This window comes from Ranitomeya imitator, chromosome 2, assembly GCF_032444005.1.
Source record: "Ranitomeya imitator isolate aRanImi1 chromosome 2, aRanImi1.pri, whole genome shotgun sequence".
In the NCBI taxonomy this organism is placed as follows: Eukaryota; Metazoa; Chordata; class Amphibia; order Anura; family Dendrobatidae; genus Ranitomeya; species Ranitomeya imitator.
Genome location: NC_091283.1, coordinates 345,742,654 through 345,764,216, shown reverse-complemented (window position 1 = coordinate 345,764,216; position 21,563 = coordinate 345,742,654). Strand labels below are relative to the sequence as shown.

At 48.5% G+C, this 21,563-nt stretch overlaps 1 protein-coding gene across 1 annotated transcript in view; it reads left to right on the top strand.

The window, feature by feature from the left end:
• The window catches only part of LOC138667428 (formyl peptide receptor 2-like), a 33,247-nt gene extending 12,137 nt beyond the window's left edge, over positions 1 to 21,110 (top strand). Inside the window, exon 2 of the mRNA XM_069755638.1 lies at positions 19,809 to 21,110. Coding sequence (XP_069611739.1) covers positions 19,809 to 20,823 — 1,015 coding nt within the window. The 3' untranslated portion in view covers positions 20,824 to 21,110. The remainder of the gene's footprint in view (positions 1 to 19,808) is intronic.
• The last annotated feature ends 453 nt before the right edge of the window (positions 21,111 to 21,563 follow it).

The window sequence follows — 21,563 nt, the reverse complement described above, 5'->3', positions numbered from 1 at the left end:
TGGCCTCATAGGCATCGGCAATCTGCGCTGCTTTCGTCACGTCTTTGGGTTCTCTGTCCATCACGAACTGTCGCACCTCAGCTGGGCAAAGATGAAAGAACTGGTCTTTGATCATCAGGTCTCGCAACTGTGGAAAGGTGGTCACTGACAGTCCTTGGGTCCACTGGTCAAAGTGGGTCCCCAGTCCATGCACCACATCACTGTAACTGTCGTGAGGGCCACGTTGGAGGGTCCGGAACTTTCTACGGTACACCTCGGGTGTAAGCTGGTACTTGGCTATCAGAGCCTGCTTGATGGCCTCATAGTCACCATCTTGTTCTTGAGGGAGGGCAGCAAATGCCTCCAGAGCTTTGCCTCTCAGCCCTGGTGTCAGGTATCGTGCCCATTCATCTGTAGGCAGCCGGTACTGTCTGCAGGCTTTCTCAAAGGCCCGCAGAAAAGTGTCCAAGTCTCCATCCTTCTCCATAACAGGAAAGTGATCGGGCAGGGGCTTAGGTATCTGAGCGCTGCTGGGCTCACGGTTGGTCTGGGACGACCCCTGCATTTGCAGTTGGGCTAACTGCAGCTGGTACTCCCGCTCCGCTTGCCGCTCGGCTCGGGCCTCTCTCTCAGCTTGGGCCTCTCTCTCGGCTTGCTGGGCCTCCTGCCGGTATTGCTGAATCAGCTGCCGACGTCCCTCATGGTCGTCAGTGGGGAATTCTTTCAAGGCCGCCTGCAGGGGGGGGGTCCAATTTGCCCGGATTGCTAACAGGGCCAGCATTCGGTGGTTGGACCTCTGCTGCAGCACCACGTTCGCTGGTGCTGGCTTCTGCGGCCTCTGAGCTCTGAGAGTGGTCTAGAGCGGCTTCCCATTGCACCAGATCTGCGACCAGTTGGGCTTTGTTTTTGCTTGCAAAGTCAATGTGCTGTGACTTGCATAAGGCAACAAGGGTGTCTCTGGTCTGCTTCTCATAAAAGACTTCTTCCAGCACAACCATGGTTGCCAAATAAAAGATAGGATAGAAAAACGAAGAGGAAGGGAGGGGATAATTACCAGTACACAATTGTCTCACAACTAAAAAAACACTGAGTTCGTTCTCCAAACTTATTTGCGCAGAGTTCTCGCAAGAACTTTCTGCAAGTTTTTAGTGAGAGGAATGATTGCTCAAACCAAATCACTAATGCTCTAATATCCCACCACCTTGCCACCAATTTGTCAGGATTCCCCTGACCGCCGTCACCAATTTGTCACGATTCACACCGTGACCGTCACCCCTACGTCACGGATCGAGTTGACTTTAGGCCAACAGACGGCTATCACATGTGCAGGGGGGCTTATCTTAGTTATCCCTCCACTCCATGATGTGATGAAACAACACACGCAAGGCTATTGACCTCTTAGTTTACAGCAGGGGCTTATTTTAGGTATCCCACTGCTTTTCCATATACCACGAACTGCAGAGATTTATGTATATCCCGCTTACAGTTCCACTTAACACTTGCAGCTCTCTGGCGCCCCCTTACTCTCAGGTCAGATTAGGTACTGCACCCTGGGTAATTAGTAGCCAGAAAGGCTGCCTGCTATGCACTGGCTATTGGGCACGCTGCAGCGACTGTTGTGAATTCTGTTGTCGGGCTCCCTCCTGTGGTCATGAATGGTACTTCGGCTGGTTCTGTCCATGGACAGCTGACGAGGTAAATTCGTTAGCTGGCTGCTCTATTTAACTCCACTTAGATCTTTGCTCTATGCCACCTGTCAATGTTCCAATATTGGTCTAGTTCACTCCTGGATCGTTCTTGTGACCTGTCTTCCCAGCAGAAGCTAAGTTCCAGCTTGTATTTCTTTAGTTTGCTATTTTTCTTTCCAGCTTGCTATTTCTATTGTTGTCTTGCTTGCTGGAAGTTCTGGGACGCAGAGGGAGCGCCTCCGCACCGTGAGTCGGTGCGGAGGGTCTTTTTGCGCCCTCTTCGTGGTCTTTTTGTAGGTTTTTGTGCTGACCGCAAAGTAACCTTTCCTATCCTCGGTCTGTTCAGTAAGTCGGGCCTCACTTTGCTAAATCTATTTAATCTCTGTGTTTGTATTTTCATCTTTACTCACAGTCATTATATGTGGGGGGCTGCCTTTTCCTTTGGGGAATTTCTCTGAGGCAAGGTAGGCTTTATTTTTCTATCTTCAGGGCTAGCTAGTTTCTTAGGCTGTGCCGAGTTGCATAGGGAGCGTTAGGCGCAATCCACGGCTATTTCTAGTGTGTTTGATAGGATTAGGGATTGCGGTCAGCAGAGTTTCCACGTCCCAGAGCTCGTCCTTTATTATCAGTAACTATCAGGTCATCCCGTGTGCTCTTAACCACCAGGTCCATTATTGTCCTGACCACCAGGTCATAACAGTACAGGTGGCCCAAAGTACTATGCATCTCAATAGAGGGATAAGAGAAGTTCTGAGACCATTTTTTTTTCTTTGCAGTGTTTTTTGTCTCTCTTTTCCCCTTTTCCTCTGGGTGGTTCAGGACACAGGTGTAAACATGGACATTCAAGGTCTGTCCTCTTGGATGGATAATCTCACTACAAGGGTACAAAACATTTAAGATTTTGTGGTTCAGAATCCGATGTCAGAGCCTAGGATTCCAATTCCTGATTTGTTTTTTTGGTGATAGATCTAAGTTCTTGAATTTCAAAAATAATTGTGATGTTGATGCGTTTTTCCTGGCGCTTGGATTGCTTTATGACGAACCTAATTCAGTGGATCAGGCAGAGAAAATCTTTCTGGCTATGTGACAGGGTCAGGTTGAAGCGGAGATATATTGTCAGAAGTTTAGAAAGTGGTCTGTGCTTACTCAGTGGAATGAATGTGCCCTGGCAGCAATCTTCAGAAAGGGTCTCTCTGAAGCCCTTAAGGATGTCATGGTGGGATTTCCCATGCCTGCTGGTCTGAATGAGTCTATGTCCTTGGCCATTCAGATCGATCGACGCTTGCGTGAGCGTAAAGCTGTGCACCATTTGGCGGTACTATCTGAGCATGGGCCTGAGCCTATGCAATGTGATAGGACTTTGACCAGAGCTGAACGGCAAGAACACAGACGTCAGAATGGGCTATGTTTTTACTGTGGTGATTCCACTCATGCTATCTCCGATTGTCCTAAGCGCACTAAGCGGTTCGCTAGGTCTGCCACCATTGGTACGGTACAGTCTAAATTTCTATTGTCCGTTACTCTGATTTGCTCTTTGTCATCCTATTCTGTTATGGCATTTGTGGATTCAGGCGCTGCCCTGAATTTGATGGACTTGGAGTATGCTAGGCGCTGTGGTTTTTTCTTGGAGCCCTTGCAGTATCCTATTCCATTGAGAGGAATTGATGCTACGCCTTTGGCCAAGAATAAGCCTCAGTACTGGACCCAATTGACCATGTGCATGGCTCCTGCACATCAGGAGGATATCCGCTTTCTGGTGTTGCATAATCTGCATGATGTGGTCGTTTTGGGGTTGCCATGGCTACAGGTTCATAATCCAGTATTGGACTGGAAATCTATGTCTGTGTCCAGCTGGGGTTGCCAGGGGGTACATGGTGATGTTCCATTTTTGTCTATTTCGTCTTCCACTCCTTCTGAAGTTCCAGAGTTTTTGTCGGATTATCGGGATGTATTTGATGAGCCCAAAGCCAGTGCCCTACCTCCTCATAGGGATTGCGATTGTGCAATTAATTTGATTCCTGGTAGTAAGTTTCCTAAGGGCCGATTGTTCAATTTATCTGTGCCAGAACACGCCGCTATGCGGAGTTATATAAAGGAATCCTTGGAGAAAGGCCATATTCGCCCGTCGTCATCACCGTTAGGAGCAGGGTTCTTTTTTGTGGCCAAGAAGGATGGTTCTTTGAGACCTTGTATTGATTACCGCCTTCTTAATAAAATTACAGTCAAATTTCAGTATCCTTTGCCGTTGCTGTCTGATTTGTTTGCTCGTATTAAAGGGGCTAGTTGGTTCACCAAGATAGATCTTTGTGGTGCGTATAATCTTGTGCGTATTAAACAAGGCGATGAATGGAAAACAGCATTTAATACGCCCGAGGGCCATTTTGAGTACCTGGTTATGCCATTCGGGCTTTCCAATGCTCCATCAGTATTTCAGTCCTTTATGCATGACATCTTCCGAGAGTACCTGGATAAATTCCTAATTGTGAATTTGGATGATATTTTGGTCTTTTCGGATGATTGGGAGTCTCATGTGAAGCAGGTCAGAATGGTGTTCCAGGTCCTTCGTGCAAATTTATTGTTTGTGAAGGGGTCAAAGTGTCTCTTTGGAGTTCAGAAGGTTTCATTTTTGGGGTTCATTTTTCCCCCTTCTACTATCGAGATGGACCCTGTTAAAGTCCAGGCCATTTACGATTGGACTCAGCCGACATCTGTGAAGAGCCTGCAAAAGTTCCTGGGCTTTGCTAATTTTTATCGTCGCTTCATCGCTAATTTTTCTACTGTTGCTAAACCGTTGACTGATTTGACCAAGAAGGGTGCTGATGTGGTCAATTGGTCTTCTGCAGCTGTAGAGGCTTTTCAGGAGTTGAAGCATCGTTTTTCTTCTGCCCCTGTGTTGTGCCAGCCAGATGTTTCGCTCCTGTTTCAGGTTGAGGTTGATGCTTCTGAGATTGGAGCAGGGGCTGTTTTGTCGCAAAGAAGTTCTGATGGCTCGGTGATGAAGCCATGTGCTTTCTTTTCTAGAAAGTTTTCGCCTGCTGAGCGTAATTATGATGTTGGTAATCGTGAGTTGTTGGCCATAAAGTGGGCATTCGAAGAGTGGCGTCATTGGCTTGAAGGAGCCAAGCATCGCGTGGTGGTCTTGACAAATCACAAGAATTTGACTTATCTTAAGTCTGCCAAACGGTTGAATCCGAAACAGGCTCAATGGTCGTTATTTTTCTCCCGTTTTGATTTTGTGGTTTCGTACCTTCCGGGCTCTAAGAATGTGAAGGCTGATGCCCTGTCAAGGAGTTTTGTGCCTGACTCTCCGGGTGTTCCTGAGCCGGCGGGTATTCTCAAAGAGGGGGTAATTTTGTCTGCCATCTTCCCTGATTTGCAGCGGGTGCTGCAAAAATTTCAGGCTGATAGACCTGACCGTTGCCCAGCGGAGAAACTGTTTGTCCCTGATAGATGGACTAGTAGAGTTATCTCTGAGATTCATTGTTCAGTGTTAGCTGGGCATCCTGGAATCTTTGGTACCAGAGATTTGGTGGCTAGATCCTTTTGGTGGCCGTCTTTGTCACGGGATGTGCGTTCTTTTGTGCAGTCCTGTGGGACTTGTGCTCAGGCTAAGCCCTGCTGTTCTCGTGCCAGTGGGTTGCTTTTGCCCTTGCCGGTCCCGAAGAGGCCCTGGACGCATATTTCTATGGATTTTATTTCGGATCTCCCCGTCTCTCAAAAGATGTCGGTCATTTGGGTGGTTTGTGATCGCTTTTCTAAGATGGTCCATTTGGTACCTTTGTCTAAATTGCCTTCCTCCTCTGATTTGGTGCCATTATTTCTCCAGCATGTGGTTCGTTTACATGGTATCCCAGAGAACATCGTTTCTGACAGAGGTTCCCAGTTTGTTTCGAGGTTTTGGCGATCCTTTTGTGCAAGGATGGGCATTGATTTGTCTTTTTCCTCGGCTTTCCATCCTCAGACAAATGGCCAAACCGAACGAACTAATCAAACTTTGGAAACATATCTGAGATGCTTTGTTTCTGCTGATCAGGATGATTGGGTGTCCTTTTTGCCGTTGGCTGAGTTCGCCCTTAATAATCGGGCCAGCTCGCCTACTTTGGTTTTCGCCGTTTTTCTGCAATTCTGGTTTCCATCCTCGTTTCTCTTCAGGGCAGGTTGAGTCTTCGGACTGTCCTGGTGTAGATACTGTGGTGGATAGGTTGCAGCAGATTTGGACTCATGTGGTGGACAATTTGACATTGTCCCAGGAGAAGGCTCAACGTTTCGCTAACCGCCGACGCTGTGTGGGTCCCCGACTTCGTGTTGGGGATTTGGTTTGGTTGTCGTCTCGTTATGTTCCTATGAAGGTTTCCTCTCCTAAGTTTAAGCCTCGTTTCATTGGTCCGTATAAGATTTCTGAGGTTATCAATCCTGTGTCATTTCTTTTGGCCCTTCCTGCTTCTTTTGCCATCCATAATGTGTTCCATAGGTCGTAATTGCGGAGATACGTGGCGCCTGTGGTTCCATCCGTTGATCCTCCTGCCCCGGTGTTGGTTGAGGGGTAGTTGGAGTATGTGGTGGAGAAGATTTTGGATTCTCGTGTTTCAAGACGGAAACTCCAGTACCTGGTCAAGTGGAAGGGTTGTGGTCAGGAAGATAATTCCTGGGTTTTTGCCTCTGATGTTCATGCTGCCGATCTGGTTCGTGCCTTTCATTTGGCTCATCCTGGTCGGCCTGTGGGCTCTGGTGAGGGTTCGGTGACCCCTCATCAAGGGGGGGGGGGTACTGTTGTGAATTCTGTTGTCGGGCTCCCTCCTGTGGTCATGAATGGTACTACGGCTGGTTCTGTCCATGGACTTCCTCTGGTGGGTGTTTCTGAGTTTCCTTCCACAGCTGACGAGGTTAATTCGTTAGCTGGCTGCTCTATTTAAATCCACTTAGATCTTTGCTCCATGCCACCTGTCAATGTTCCAGTATTGGTCTAGTTCACTCCTGGATCGTTCTTGTGACCTGTCTTCCCAGCAGAAGCTAAGTTCCAGCTTGTATTTCTTTAGTTTGCTATTTTTCTGTCCAGCTTGCTATTTCTATTGTTGTCTTGCTTGCTGGAAGTTCTGGGACGCAGAGGGAGCGCCTCCACACCGTGAATCGGTGCGGAGGGTCTTTTTGCGCCCTCTGCTTGGTTTTTTTGTAGGTTTTTGTGCTGACTGCAAAGTAACCTTTCCTATCCTCGGTCTGTTCAGTAAGTCGGGCCTCACTTTGCTAAATCTATTTCATCTCTGTGTTTGTATTTTCATCTTTACTCACAGTCATTATATGTGGGGGGCTGCCTTTTCCTTTGGGGAATTTCTCTGAGGCAAGGTAGGCTTTATTTTTCTATCTTCAGGGCTAGCTAGTTTCTTAGGCTGTGCCGAGTTGCATAGGGAGCGTTAGGTGCAATCCACGGCTATTTCTAGTGTGTTTGATAGGATTAGGGATTGCGGTCAGCAGAGTTTCCACGTCCCAGAGCTCGTCCTTTGTTATCAGTAACTATCAGGTCATCCCGTGTGCTCTTAACCACCAGGTCCATTATTGTCCTGACCACCAGGTCATAACAAGTGACGCGATAAACTACTCCCACTCAGGCAGGAACAATAATTATCAACGCCGCAGTCGCTACAACATAATCCAAAAGTCAGCACACTATCGCTGCCACCAGCTTCGATTAAACGGGTCCGAAGCTATCCCAACACAACAGTAGCGTATTTCCCTTCAGAAGACTTAGGGTACGGTTTTTAGAGCATAGAGAATGAACTAACATATAATAGTATATCCCATAAAAATTGGGCAGTGCTTTATCAAAAAATATTTTATTAACATGTTACAAATGAGACAATTGCAAATATGTACAAGGGTAATTATGAAATAAACAGGGATTAAATGAGAAAAGGTAACACTCACATGTTCAAAGCATGGCAGGCAACCATACGTCCCAGCTCATTGGACGCGCTGCTGGCTTTAGGAGAAGACAAGAAGTCAAGAAGAAGTGACTCCTCAGAGCCTGCCAGACACTTAAAACCTTAAGGCTGTGACATCACAGAAAGGCTGGTTTATCCAGACCCTCCTCTCTCCACATTCTGAGTAAACTTTAAACTATTTTCTCTAATTTCTATAACTTCGCTACAAAACATGTCATAGTCATAACAAACCCATCATTTATCTCGGATTGACGTGGGCATTCTAATGAGATCAAATATGTCCTATCTGGGATACATATTTACAGAGAAATCCCTACTTCTTTACCAGATGGAGTTAGAAGCCCGTGCTTAGATTGATAGATAGATTCTCCGATGAACTCTAAGAATATATATTTTCGTATTCTTAACTTAAAATGTTTGTCTAATATCTTACAAAAACCAAACAAAGGACTTTCAGGAATTTCTAGAAGTTTCTAGTTCACTTATAGCTGAACAAGAGCTTGCGTGGCAGGAAATGCCGGTCGTAAATACCGTGGCTCTCCTAAAACCCCCACACTCTCTGAGAAGGAAAGCTAAACTCTGAAGTAATGGGAAGGGGAAAAAGAAGGGGGTTTTACAGCGACCATGTGTTTCTCAGCACCATGGTTAGGAGTGCAGAATTCCCTCAGCTATGGTGCTAAAAGGCATAGAAACTACTACTGATATTATACAGTTTCCTCACAGTGTCCTTGAGGCCTGTAGCAACATGGCCTCCCACAGTGACGTGCTGTACGTTGTCACACACCCTCCCAGCTACACCACCCACCAAAAGAACTGCTGCATTAGGCCCTGGGGCCTTGGATGAGGGGTTCTTCTGCTTGTCTGGACAGTGGGGACTGATATGACCAGTTTGATTGCAGTGGTAACACTTGTGGGGTTCGGTGGTAGGTCTGGTGCTGTTGGCTACGGGGACAGGACCTCTGGTGTGCTGGCTGGCAGGGGTACTGGCGTTGGTTGCAGGCTTACCCCCTCTCCAGCTGGTGGTGACTGGCTTCCGCACTTCCGATCTACGGTTGGCCTCATAGGCATCGGCAATCTGCGCTGCTTTCGTCACGTCTTTGGGTTCTCTGTCCATCACGAACTGTCTCACCTCAGCTGGGCAAAGATGAAAGAACTGGTCTTTGATCATCAGGTCTTGCAGCTGTGCAAAGGTTGTCACTGACAGTCCTTGGGTCCACTGGTCAAAGTGGGTCCCCAGTCCATGCACCGCATCACTGTAACTGTCGTGTGGGCCACGTTGGAGGGTCCGGAACTTTCTACGGTACACCTCGGGTGTAAGCTGGTACTTGGCTATCAGAGCCTGCTTGATGGCCTCATAGTCACCATCTTGTTCTTGAGGGAGGGCAGCAAACGCCTCCAGAGCTTTGCCTCTCAGCCCTGGTGTCAGGTATCGGGCCCATTCTTGTGTAGGCAGCTGGTACTGTCTGCAGGCTTTCTCAAAGGCCCGCAGGAAAGTATCCAAGTCCCCGTCCTTTTCCATGACAGGGAAGTGATCGGGTCGGGGCTTCGGTAGCTGAGCGCTGCTGGTCTCACGGCTGGACTGGGACGTCCCCTGCATTTGCAGTTGGGCGATCTGCAGCTGGTACTCCCGCTCCGCTTGCCGCTCGGCTCGCTGGGCCTCTCGCTCAGCTCTCTCCTGGGATTGCTAGATCAGCTGCCGATGTCCATCACAGTCATCGGCGGGGAGTAGCTCCAAAACCGCCAGCAGGTGGGGGTCCACTTCGCCCTGATTGCTAATAGGGCCGGCATTTAGTGGTTGGACCTCTGCTGCAGCACCACACTCACTGGTGCTGGCATCTGCGGCCTCTGGGCTCTGGGAGTGGTCTAGAGAGGCTTCCCATTGCACCAGTTCAGCAACCATTTGAGTCTTGGTCTTGCCCTGGGAGTTCAGGCCATGGTACATGCATATCCCAGCCAGAGTGTCCCTATTCTGCTGTGCGTACCAGGCTTCTCCTTTCGCAGCCATGGTTGCCAAATAAAAGATAGGATAGAAAAACGAAGAGAAAGGGAGGGGATAATTACCAGTACACAATTGTCTCACAACTAAAAACACTGAGTTCGTTCTCCAAACTTATTTGCGCAGAGTCCTCGCAAGAACTTTCTGCAAGTTTTTAGTGAGAGGAATGATTGCTCAAACCAAATCACTAATGCTCTAATATCCCACCGCCTTGCCACCAATTTGTCACGATTCCCACACCGTGGCCGTCAATTTGTCATGAACCCCTGACCGCTTCCACCAATATGTCAGGGATCCACAGCGTGACCGTCAACCCGACGTCACGGTTCGGGGTGACTTTAGGCCAACAGACGGCTATCACATGTGCAGGGGGCTTATCTTAGTTATCCCTCCACTCCACAATGTGATGAAACAACACACAAAAGGCTATTGACCTCTTAGTTTACAGCAGGGGCTTATTTTAGGTATCCCACTGCTCTCCAATATACCACGAACTGCAGGGATTTATGTATATCCCGCTTACAGTTCAACTTAACACTTGCAGCTCTCTGGCACCCCCCTTACTCTCAGGTCAGATTAGGTACTGCACCCTGGGTAATTAGTCGCCAGACAGGCTGCCTGCTACGTACTGGCTATTGGGCACGCTGCAGCGACACGATAACTACTCCCACTCAGGCAGGAACAATAATTATTAACGCCGCAGTCGCTACAACATCACCCAAAAGCCTGCACGGTGCACACGGTAAACTGCCACCAGCTTCGATTAAACGGGTCCGAAGCTAACCCAACACAGTAGCGTAATTCCCTTCAGGAGACTGGGTACGTTTAGAGCATGGAGAATGAACTAGTATTAAATATTATACCCCATAAAATTAGGCAGTGCTTTATCAAAATATTTTACAAAGATGTTACAAATGAGAAAATTGCAAATATGTACAAGGTAATTATAACATAAAGAAGATTAAAGGAGAAAAGATAACACTCACATGTTCTTAGTTCATATCAGTTCAGGCAAAAACCATGCTGGTGGGCGGAGCTCCCAAAAATCCAATGCATGAGGTACAGCTCTTCAGATCGGACTCACATGTTCTCCCAGCAGCAGACTGACTGCTGGAGTCTGGGCAAAACAGTTATAGCTCAGCTTGGTGACATCACCAAAAAGGGCTGACTATCCCAGACCCTCCTACCTTTTCAGTCTAACTAATTCAGCCTTAAATTTGTCTATTTTCTATAACTTCGCTACAAAACATGTCATAGTCATAACACACCCAGCATTCTTTTCGGATTAACGTGGGCATTCTAATGAGATCAAATATGTCCTATCTGTTATACCGGATTGCAGAGAAATCCCTATTTCTTTACCAGATGGAGTTAGAAGCCCGTGTTTAGAGTGATGGATAGATCCTCCGATGGGGATTAAGAATATATATTTTCGTGTTCTTAACTTAAATGGTTTGCCTAATATCTTACAAAAGCAGAACAAAGGACTTCCATGATTCTGGAAGTTTCCATACCAGTTATAGCTGGACAGAGCTTACACTGCAAGAAATGCCGGTCGTAAATACCTTGGCTCTCAGAGCTAGAGGCAATAAAATCTCCCCCACATACATTGGCAAGGCAGCTCTTGGCTGAGTGAAAGGGAAGGGGTTTTTTTGTAGCCCACCTCCTGGGCTGACAAGAGAAACTCAACTTATATGATATTTCATTTTCCTCACAGCAAGCCCTTTTGGTGATGTCATGGGCTGCGGGTTATAAGTGTCTGCCAGGCTTTGAGCAGTTAGTTTTACCTGGGGAGTCTGTCTGCTGGAGCCCATGTGAGTCTGACTTGAAGAGCTGTTCCTAACCAGAGTCCTAATGAACTGGGACAGATGGAAACTCCACTAGCCTGGTTGCCTGCAATGCTTTGAACACATGTAAGTGTTGATTTCTCATGTAATCCTTGTTTTTTTTATAATTACCTTGTACATATTTGCAATTGTCTCTTTTGTAACATCCTTGTAATATTTTTATATAAACACTGCCTTAATTTTAACGGAGTAAAATATATAAATTACTAGTTTTCGTTCTTCATGCTCTAAAGCGTACCCTGTCTCCTGAAGGGAATTACGCTACTGTTTTGGGTTAGCTTCGGACCCGTTTAATCGAAGCTGGTGGCAGCATACCGTGCAGGCCTTTGGGTGTTGTTGTAGCGACTGCGGCGTTGATAATTATTGTTCCTGCCTTAGTGGGAGTAGTTTATCGCATCGCTGCAGCGTGCCCAATAGCCAGTACATAGCAGGCAGCCTTTCTGGCGACTAATTACCCTAGGTGCAGTAGCTAATCTGACCTGAAAGTAAGGGAGCGCCAGAGAGCTGCAAGTTTTAAGTGGATCTGTAAGCGGGATATACATAAATCCCTGCAGTTCGTGGTATATTGTAGAGCAGTGGGATACTTAGAATAAGCCCCTGCTGTAAAGTAAGAGGTCAATAGCCTTGTGTGTGTTTTTTTCATCACATTGTGGAGTGGAGGGATAACTAAGATAAGCCCCCCTGCACATATGATAGCCGTCTGTTGGCCTAAAGTCACCCCGATCCGTGACGTAGGTGTGAATCGTGACATATTGGTGGCAGCGGTCAGGATTCCTGACATATTGGTGGCAAGGCGGTGGGATCTTAGAGCATTAGTGATTTGGTTTGAGCAATCATTCCTCTCACTAAAAATTTGCAAAGTTCTTGCGAGGACTCTGTGCAAATAAGTTTGGAGAACGAACTCAGTGTTTATTAGTTGTGAGACAATTGTGTACTGGTAATTATCCCCTCCCTTTCTCTTCGTTTTTCTGTCCTATCTTTTATTTGGCAACCATGGTTGTGCTGGGAGAAAACTTTTATAAGAAGCAGTCCAAGGACACTCTTATGGCCTTGTGCATGTCACAGCAGATTGACTGTGCGAGCAAGACCAAGGCTCAAATGGTCTCTGAACTGGTGCAATTTGAAGCAGACCAAGCCAGGTCACAGAGCCCAGAGGCCGCAGAAGCCAGTACAAGCGAACATGGGGCTGCAGCAGAGGTCAAACCACTGAATGCCGGCCCTATTAGAAATCAGGGCGAAGTGGACCCCCACCTGCTGGCGGCCTTGGAAGAACTCCCCACTGATGACCATGATGGATGCCTACAGCTGATTCAGAAATACAGGCAGGAGGCCCGAGCTGAGCGAGAGGCCCAGGCCCAGCAAGCGGAGCGGGAGTACCAGCTGCAGATGGCCCGACTGCAAATGCAGGGGTCGTCCCAGTCCAGCCGTGAGCCGAGCAGCGCTCAGATACTGAAGCCCAGGCCCGATCACTTCCCTGTTATGGAAAAGGATGGGGACTTGGACACTTTTCTGCGGGCCTTTGAGAAAGCCTGCAGACAGTACCGGCTGCCTAGAGACCAATGGGCACGATACCTGACACAAGGGCTGAGAGGCAAAGCTCTGGAGGCGTTTGCTGCCCTCCCTCAAGAACAAGATGGAGACTATGAGGCCATCAAGCAGGCCCTGATAACCAAGTACCAGCTTACACCCGAGGTGTACCGTAGAAAGTTCCGGACCCTCCAACGTGGCCCACACGAAAGTTACAGTGATGTGGTGCATGGACTGGGGACCCACTTTGACCAGTGGACCCAAGGACTGTCAGTGACCACCTTTGCACAGCTGCGAGACCTGATGATCAAAGACCAGTTCTTACATATTTGCCCAGCTGAGGTGTGACAGTTCGTGATGGACAGAGAACCCAAAGACGTGACGAAAGCCGCGCAGATTGCTGATGCCTATGAGGCCAACCGTAGATCGGAAGTGCGGAAGCCACTCACCACCAGCTGGAGAGGGGGTAAGCCTGCAACCAACGCCAGTACCCCTGCCAGCCAACACACCAGAGGTCCTGTCCCCGTGGCCAACAACCCCAGACCTACCACCGACCCTCGCCTGTGTTTCCACTGCAGGCGGCCTGGCCATATCAGTCACTACTGTACAGACAAGCCGAAGAACCCCTCATCCAAGGCCCCAGGGCCTAATGCAGCAGTTCATTTGGTGGGTGGTGTGGCTGGGAGGGTGTGTGACAACGTACAGCACGTCACTGTGGGAGGCCATGTTGTTACAGGCCTCAAGGACACCGGGGCTGAACGAACCCTCATCCGACCCGAACTGGTGGCCCCTGAAGAAATCATTCCGGGGAAAACCCTAACTGTCACTGGGATTGGGGGTATCAGCTGTCCCTTGCCAATGGCCTGGGTTTATATTGATTGGGGTGCCGGGAGCGGGGTGAAGGAAGTGGGGCTGTCTGATAATTTGCCCACTGATGTTTTGTTGGGGACTGATTTGGGGAGGATGGTTGCATACTACGTCCCTGACACCCCTCCCCAATCTACTAATGAGGGTAACGTTAACCCTGATGATGATGATGATGATGATAATGGGAAATCGCATGTGTTACCTGACCATGCTTTATCTTGTAATGATGCTTTTGATAACCATTTTTTCCCTAGGATTGATGGTGAAAATGTTGTACCTGTGCCAGCTGAACCTGATAATGATTTTTCTGTGCAAGTTGATGTGTCCATAGGTACAGGAGTGCTTAGGCACGTCGCTCTGTGGATTGAGACGGCTGAGGAACCCCTAGAGGGGGCAAGTGTCGGTGCTACAGGAAATGGGGAGATACATGGGAACCGTGAGGAAGGTGATGCCATGCAATTCACCAGTGCCGCCGAGGAAGGTAACTGGCCCATAAGTAGCCCTGCTCCTGAGGTAATGGGGGTGGATGGGGAGGTAGAGCCCATAGCAGCGTCGGCTGATGGGTCGGTAGAAATCCCCGGGGAGACAGCCTACGTAGCTGCTGTCACCCGCAGTCAGAGTGCTCAGAACGCAGATAACTGTCTGCCTTCCAGACCCTCCTCAGTCGTCACTGTGACTGAACCAGAGGTGGACCCAGAGCAGGTTTAAGAGGGTTCCCGTGGGAAAGGAACCCTGACATCGCTTCTGGCTTCCCCTAGCCAGGAGTTTCAGACCGCTCTGCACACAGATGCGAGCCTAGAGAGTTTGAGACTACTCGCCGAGACGCCCATCTCCGAGACTGAAAAGGAGAGGGTGTTCTGGGAACGAAGGAGGTTGTACCGGGAGACAGTACTCGGAGAATCACAAAAGGAGTGGTTGAGGGAAAGACAGTTGGTCGTCCCACAGCAATTCCGGGGTGAGTAGTTGCGGATTGCCCATGAGATCCCGCTAGCTGGACACTTGGGGATCAGCAAAAGTAAGGCCCGGCTGTCTCAACACTTCTATTGGCCTAAGATGGGGACAGATGTGTCAAACTACTGCCGCTCCTGTATCACCTGTCAAAGAGTGGGGCAGGCGGGGCCTGCTCTTAAGGCTCCGCTGATTCCTTTGCCAGTGATAGAGGAGCCTTTCCAGAGTATCGCGGTGGACATTGTGGGCCCGCTGGCTTTCTCCAGCAGCTCTGGAAAGCAATACATCCTTACTGTGGTAGACTACGCTACCCGGTACCCAGAGGCAGTAGCTCTGTCATCATCTAGGGCAGATAAGGTGGCGGATGCCCTGTTGGCTATCTTTTCACGTGTAGGATTTCCCAGGGAGATGCTCACTGATCCAGGTACCCAATTCATGTCTCGTGTTATGAATTGGTAATTCAGAACCACAATGGACCTAGTGGTTAAGAGCACACAAAGTGACCTGATAGTTACTAACATAGAGCGAGCTCTGAGACGTGGGAACTCTGCTGACCGCAATCCCTAATCCTATCATACCACACTAGAGGTAGCCGTGGATTGCGCCTAACGCTCCCTATGCAACTCGGCACAGCCTGAGAAACTAGCTAGCCCTGAAGATAGAAAAATAAGCCTACCTTGCCTCAGAGAAATTCCCCAAAGGAAAAGGCAACCCCCCACATATAATGACTGAGAGTTAAGATGAAAATACAAATACATAGATGAAATAGATTTTAGCAAAGTGAGGCCCGACTTACTGAACAGACCGAGGATAGGAAAGATAGCTTTGCGGTCAACACAAAACCCTACAAACAACCACGCAGAGGGGGCAAAAAGACCCTCCGCACTGACTAACGGTACGGAGGTGCTCCCTCTGCGTCCCAGAGCTTCCAGCAAGCAAGAAAAACCAATATAGCAAGCTGGACAGAAAAAATAGCAAACAAAAACAACACAAGCAAAACTTAGCTTATGCAGGAGAGACTGGCCGCAGGAACGATCCAGGAGGAAGCAAGACCAATACTAGAACATTGACTGGAGGCCAGGATCAAAGCACTAGGTGGAGTTAAATAGAGCAGCAACTAACGACTTAACCTCATCACCTGAGGAAGGAAACTCAGAAGCCGCAGTACCACTCACATCCACCAACGGAAGCCCATAGACAGAATCAGCCGAAGTACCACTCGTGACCACAGGAGGGAGCCCGACCACAGAATTCACAACAGTCTCGCCTAATGGAGGCTCTCTGTAAGAGAATGCAGGTGAAGCACCTGTTATCGAGTGCGTATCACCTACAGACCAATGGTTTGTGTGAACGCTTCAATGGTACCCTCAAACAGATGCTACGCATGCTGGTTGAGACTCAAGGGCGTGACTGGGAGCGGTACCTTCCAAACCTGCTGTTCGCATACCGAGAGGTTCCACAGGCCTCGATGGGGTTCTCCCGCTTCGAGCTCCTGTACGGTAGGCGAGTCCGGGGACCCCTTGGGTTGGTAAGAGAATCCTGGGAAGAGGAGCCGAACCCTTCTGAAGTGTCCATAGTGGAGCATGTCATGCGCTTTCGTGACAAGATGCAGACCTTGATGCAGTTGGTGCATGACAACATGACGCAGGCTCAGGCTGATCAGAAGCACTGGTATGACCAGAACGCCCGGGAGCGGACCTACCACGTGGGTCAGAAGGTGTGGGTGCTGGTCCCCGTACCAACGGATAAGCTTCAGGCAGCCTGGGAGGGCCCGTACGTCATCCACCAACAGCTCAACCAAGTTACCTACGTGGTCACGCTTGACCACCTGCGGGGTAGGCGAAAGGCCTTTCACGTCAACATGATGAAGGCTCATCACAAATGTGAACCTTTTGTCCTACTGGTCTGCAGCGTACCCGAAGACGGGGAGGAAGACACCCTCCTGGACATGCTGGCCCAAGCCAAGGCCGGTGGGTCCATCGAGGACGTGGAGGTAAGCGCCTTGTTAACTGAACCATGGCGGTTGCAGTTGCAATCCACACTGGAACCCTTCCGGGTCGTGTTCTCCAACCGGCCTGGAAGGACTGAGTTAGCAGTCCACGAGGTAGACACCGGGGATCACACCCCACTACGGCAAACACCCTATCGAATCTCTGACCAGGTGCAGCAGATTATGCGCCAGGAGATCGATGAGATGTTACTGCTGGGGGTGATTCGACGGTCAAAGAGCGCGTGGGCCTCACCTGTAGTTCTCGAGCCAAAGAAAGACCGGTCCACCCGGTTCTGCGTGGACTACAGGGGGCTCAACGCCATTACAGCCTCCGACGCGCACCCAATGCCGCTCATCGAGGAGCTGCTTGAGAAGTTAGCTGGCGCAAAATACCTGACAATAATGGATCTGAGTCGAGGATACTGGCAGGTTCCCCTGAGCCCCGAGGCGCAGGAGAAGTCCGCCTTTATCACACCCTTTGGACTGTATGAGTCCACGGTCATGCCCTTCGGCATGAAGAATGTCCCTGCCACTTTCCAGCGGATGGTCAACCTCCTGCTTCAGGGACTGGAGAAGTACGCAGTGGTGTACTTGGATGACATTGCCATCTTCAGTCCCTCCTGGGAGGAACACCTGCAGCATCTCGAGGAGGTGCTCAGGCGAATTTACCAAGCAGGACTGACTATCAAGCCGGGAAAGTGCCAGATGGGCATGAGGGAGGTTCACTACCTGGTGCACTGGGTAGGCGGAGGCACCATGGAGCCAGAGCATGGCAATGGTGATGGGTTGGCCCACCAGGGTGAACCTGCTGAGGTGCGTATGGAGGAGCACCATCAGGTCCTGCCCCGTAGCGCACACCTGAAGGGGGAGGTGTGAGGAAAATATATATAATAAGTTTAGTTTCTCTGTCAGCACACATAGGGCGGGCGTTGACCCCCCCTTCAGTCTGTGTTTAGCTTGTCAATGAGTGTAGAAGAGTTTTATTGCTTCTTGCTGGAAATTCCTGACTTTCAGCTCCCAAACCCCTCACCCCCCTCTCCAGGGTATTTACGACTGGCATAGCTGCAGTCGAGAGTTGTACTAGCTGAAACTGGTATGGAAGCCTCCAGAATCATGGAAGTCCTTTGTTCCATTATTGTAAGATATTGGGCCAATGACGGGGACTAAAAGAATCTTAAATAGAGATTGCTAAAGTCCATTGGAGCATCTATCCATCACTCTAAACATGAGCTTCTAACTCTATCAGGTAAAGAGTTTGGATTTCTCTGTAATTATGCATCACAAATAGGACATATTTGGTCTCATTAGAATGCCAACGTTAATACGAGATGAATGCTGGGTTTGTTATGACTATGACATGTTTTGTAGCGCAGTTATAGAAATTAGACAAATTTAGGCTGAATCTACTAAGACGGAAGAGAGAGGAGGGTCTGGATGAGCCAGCCCTTTTGGTGATGTCACGGGCTGCGGGTTATAAGTGTCTGCCAGGCTTTGAGCAGTTAGTTTTACCTGGGGAGTCTGTCTGCTGGAGCCCATGTGAGTCTGACTTGAAGAGCTGTTCCTAACCAGAGTCCTAATGCACTGGGACAGATGGAAACTCCACTAGCCTGGTTGCCTGCAATGCTTTGACCACATGTAAGTGTTGATTTCTCATGTAATCCTTGTTTTTTTATAATTACCTTGTACATATTTGCAATTGTCTTTTTTGCAACATCCTTGTAATATTTTTATATAAACACTGCCTTAATTTTAACGGAGTAAAATATATAAATTACTAGTTTTCGTTCTTCATGCTCTAAAGCGTACCCCGTCTCCTGAAGGGAATTACGCTACTGTTTTGGGTTAGCTTCGGACCCGTTTAATCGAAGCTGGTGGCAGCATACCGTGCAGGCCTTTGGGTGTTTTTGTAGCGACTGTGGCGTTGATAATTATTGTTCCTGCCTGAGTGGGAGTAGTTTATCGCATCACTGCAGCGTGCCCAATAGCCAGTACCAGACTAATTACCCTAGGTGCAGTACCTAATCTGACCTGAGAGTAAGGGGGGCGACAGAGAGCTGCAAGTTTTAAGTGGAACTGTAAGCGGGATATACATAAATCCCTGCAGTTCGTGGTATATTGTAGAGCAGTGGGATACTTAGCATAAGCCCCTGCTGTAAACTAAGAGGTCATTAGCCTTGTGTGTGTTTTTTTCATCACATTGTGGAGAGTAGGGATAACTAAGATAAGCCCCCCTGCACATGTTATAGCCGTCTGTTGGCCTACAGTCACCCCGATCCGTGACGTAGGGGTGACAGTCACGGTGTGAATCGTGACATATTGGTGGCAGCGGTCAGGATTCCTGACACTTGGTAATGGTGGGCCAGAATCCTAAGTTGGACGTTGACAAGGGTAACCCTTCGGGGTATTTTGGTGCTCTCGAGCTTGTGGGGTAACGGCTGAGAGTAATTTACGGTTGGTCTCTTGTCCACTTGTTTATACTATGGTTAACACCAGACTTTTAGCTTCAAGGACCCCTTCCCATCTCATGTTTACGGTTATATGTTTTGTTTGTTTATAATAAAGGCCAATGTGCCAATAATATCCAACTTGAGACTCATGTCGTTATTCGGGAATGGGAGGAAAAGGGGTCGGTGACCCTTGGGGACGCACTTATTTTCGGTAGTCGACAATACCAATGTGAAGTCCCACCTGTGCCGGATACAGCGGACAGTCCTGGATTTGGGTCTACCCCCAGCAGGCTCAGGCATCTGCTGAATGTCCCTCACTGCCAGCACCCATCTGACAATTCCTCCTGCCGGGGAAGAAAAGGGAAATGGGCGTGGTCAGGGGCGTGGCCACAATGTGCATGGTCCATCCCTCTACCTGGGAGGTGTCTGGATGTACGGCCATATGTATTACAGATTAGCCTTATTACCTTCCTACAGTGTAACCCCACTGTGATGTCAGCGCCGCCCTCCAGGTACAAGGGAGAAACTGATGGAACTATAAACTCCTCATTCCCCTAATGTCTGCCCTGTTCTGTCTCCTCAGGTCACCTGGCGAATACGATGAGATAGATTATGATAAGATTCTAGAGAAGACGTCCATGACATTATACAGCATTGTTTCTGCTCTCGGGATTATCGGTAATGGATTAGTCATCTGGATTGCCGGATTCAGGATGAAGAACACAATCAGTGCCATGTGGTTCCTCCACCTGGCCATCGCGGACTTCCTGTGCTGCTCATCTCTCCCCCTGAGAATTGCTGACTGGGCTACACTTCCCTTAGACTCCCCACATTTTGCACGTTGTATAGTGAACATTTTTCTGTTTAATGTGAACATGATCGCCAGTGTTCTCCTCCTGACGGCCATGAGTACTGACCGCTGGGTGTCCGTCATGTGGCCATTCTGGGCCAAAGTCCATAGATCTCGTAACCTGGTGAGAATCACTGCAGCGATCATCTGGGGGCTGAGCGTCATTGTGGCCGGTGCTCTGTATTGTGTATATGACTACCATGTAGGTGATCTAGGTGAATGGTGTCGATATTATTATTACAGATTTCCTTATAACCCAGAGTTACATGAGACCACTCAGTGGATCAGATTCATTATAATGTGTGTGATCCCGTTTCTCATCATCGTCGCCTCTTATGTCACCATTTTCTGCAAACTTAGAAAAAGTAAGAGATCCCAGAGATCTCAGAGATCCTCCAGGATCATCACCGCTGTTATATCGTGTTTCTTTATCTGCTGGTTTCCGTATTACATCTGGCCACTAATATACTTGTATTACAGAGATTACATCATATCCTATTGTGGAGATTACATAATAATCAATTATTGGTATCGCATGACATTCCATATAGTACAAACTATCACTACCAGTCTGGCTTGTCTGAACAGCTGCCTGAATCCGATCATTTATGTGTTTCTGACAGCGGATTTCCAACACGGTTTCCTCAGATCCATCCCCTCCAGGCTAGAAAGAGCCTTCGGTGACCATCCTAATGACCTGAGCAGAGAGCGAGGAGACACAGGAGACACTCGCCCTACTGCTGTCTAATGGATATTCCTGGGACCTCCTCTATGTCACACCTCTTAACCCCTTGGAGACTGGGACATTTTTCCAGTTTCCTTCCTTTTTCCTTTCCATAAATCATAAAACATTATTTTCCCATGAAGGACTGATTGTTGCAGGCTGAAATGTAATAATGAAAGTCTCCCTTCACGTTACCACATAATGTGCTGAAAAATGGGTGAAAAATAATCCCAAGTGAAGTGAAATGGTGAAAAACAAATTGTAATTCCACCATAATAATAAAGTGACCCAGTAGATCACATCAGTTAACCGCTTCACCACCTTGGGTGTTTCTGTTTTTTGCCCCATGATTTTGTTATTTTTCTTGTTATTTTTCATCACTATGGCCGTGTGAGGGCTTGTTTTTTGCGGGACGAGTTGCACTTTTGATTGATGCCATTGGTTTTGCCATATAATGTACTGAAAAATGGGGAAAAAAATCAAACTGCGGTGAAATTGCAAAAAAAAAGTGTAGTTCCACAATTGTTTTTGACTTGTTTTTTACGATGTTCACCAAATGCTAACACTGACCTGCCATGATGATTCTCCAGGTCATTATGAGCATGCAGATACCAAACATGTACACCAGGTCGGACTGGCCCACCAGGTCATTCTCCAGTGGGCCCAGGCACTGACATCTGCTGGCATACAGGGCCGGCAGCTGCTGAGGGCCCCCGCTGCCTCAGGGGCCACAGCCAGTGGTGTGTCACTAATAACGGCACACC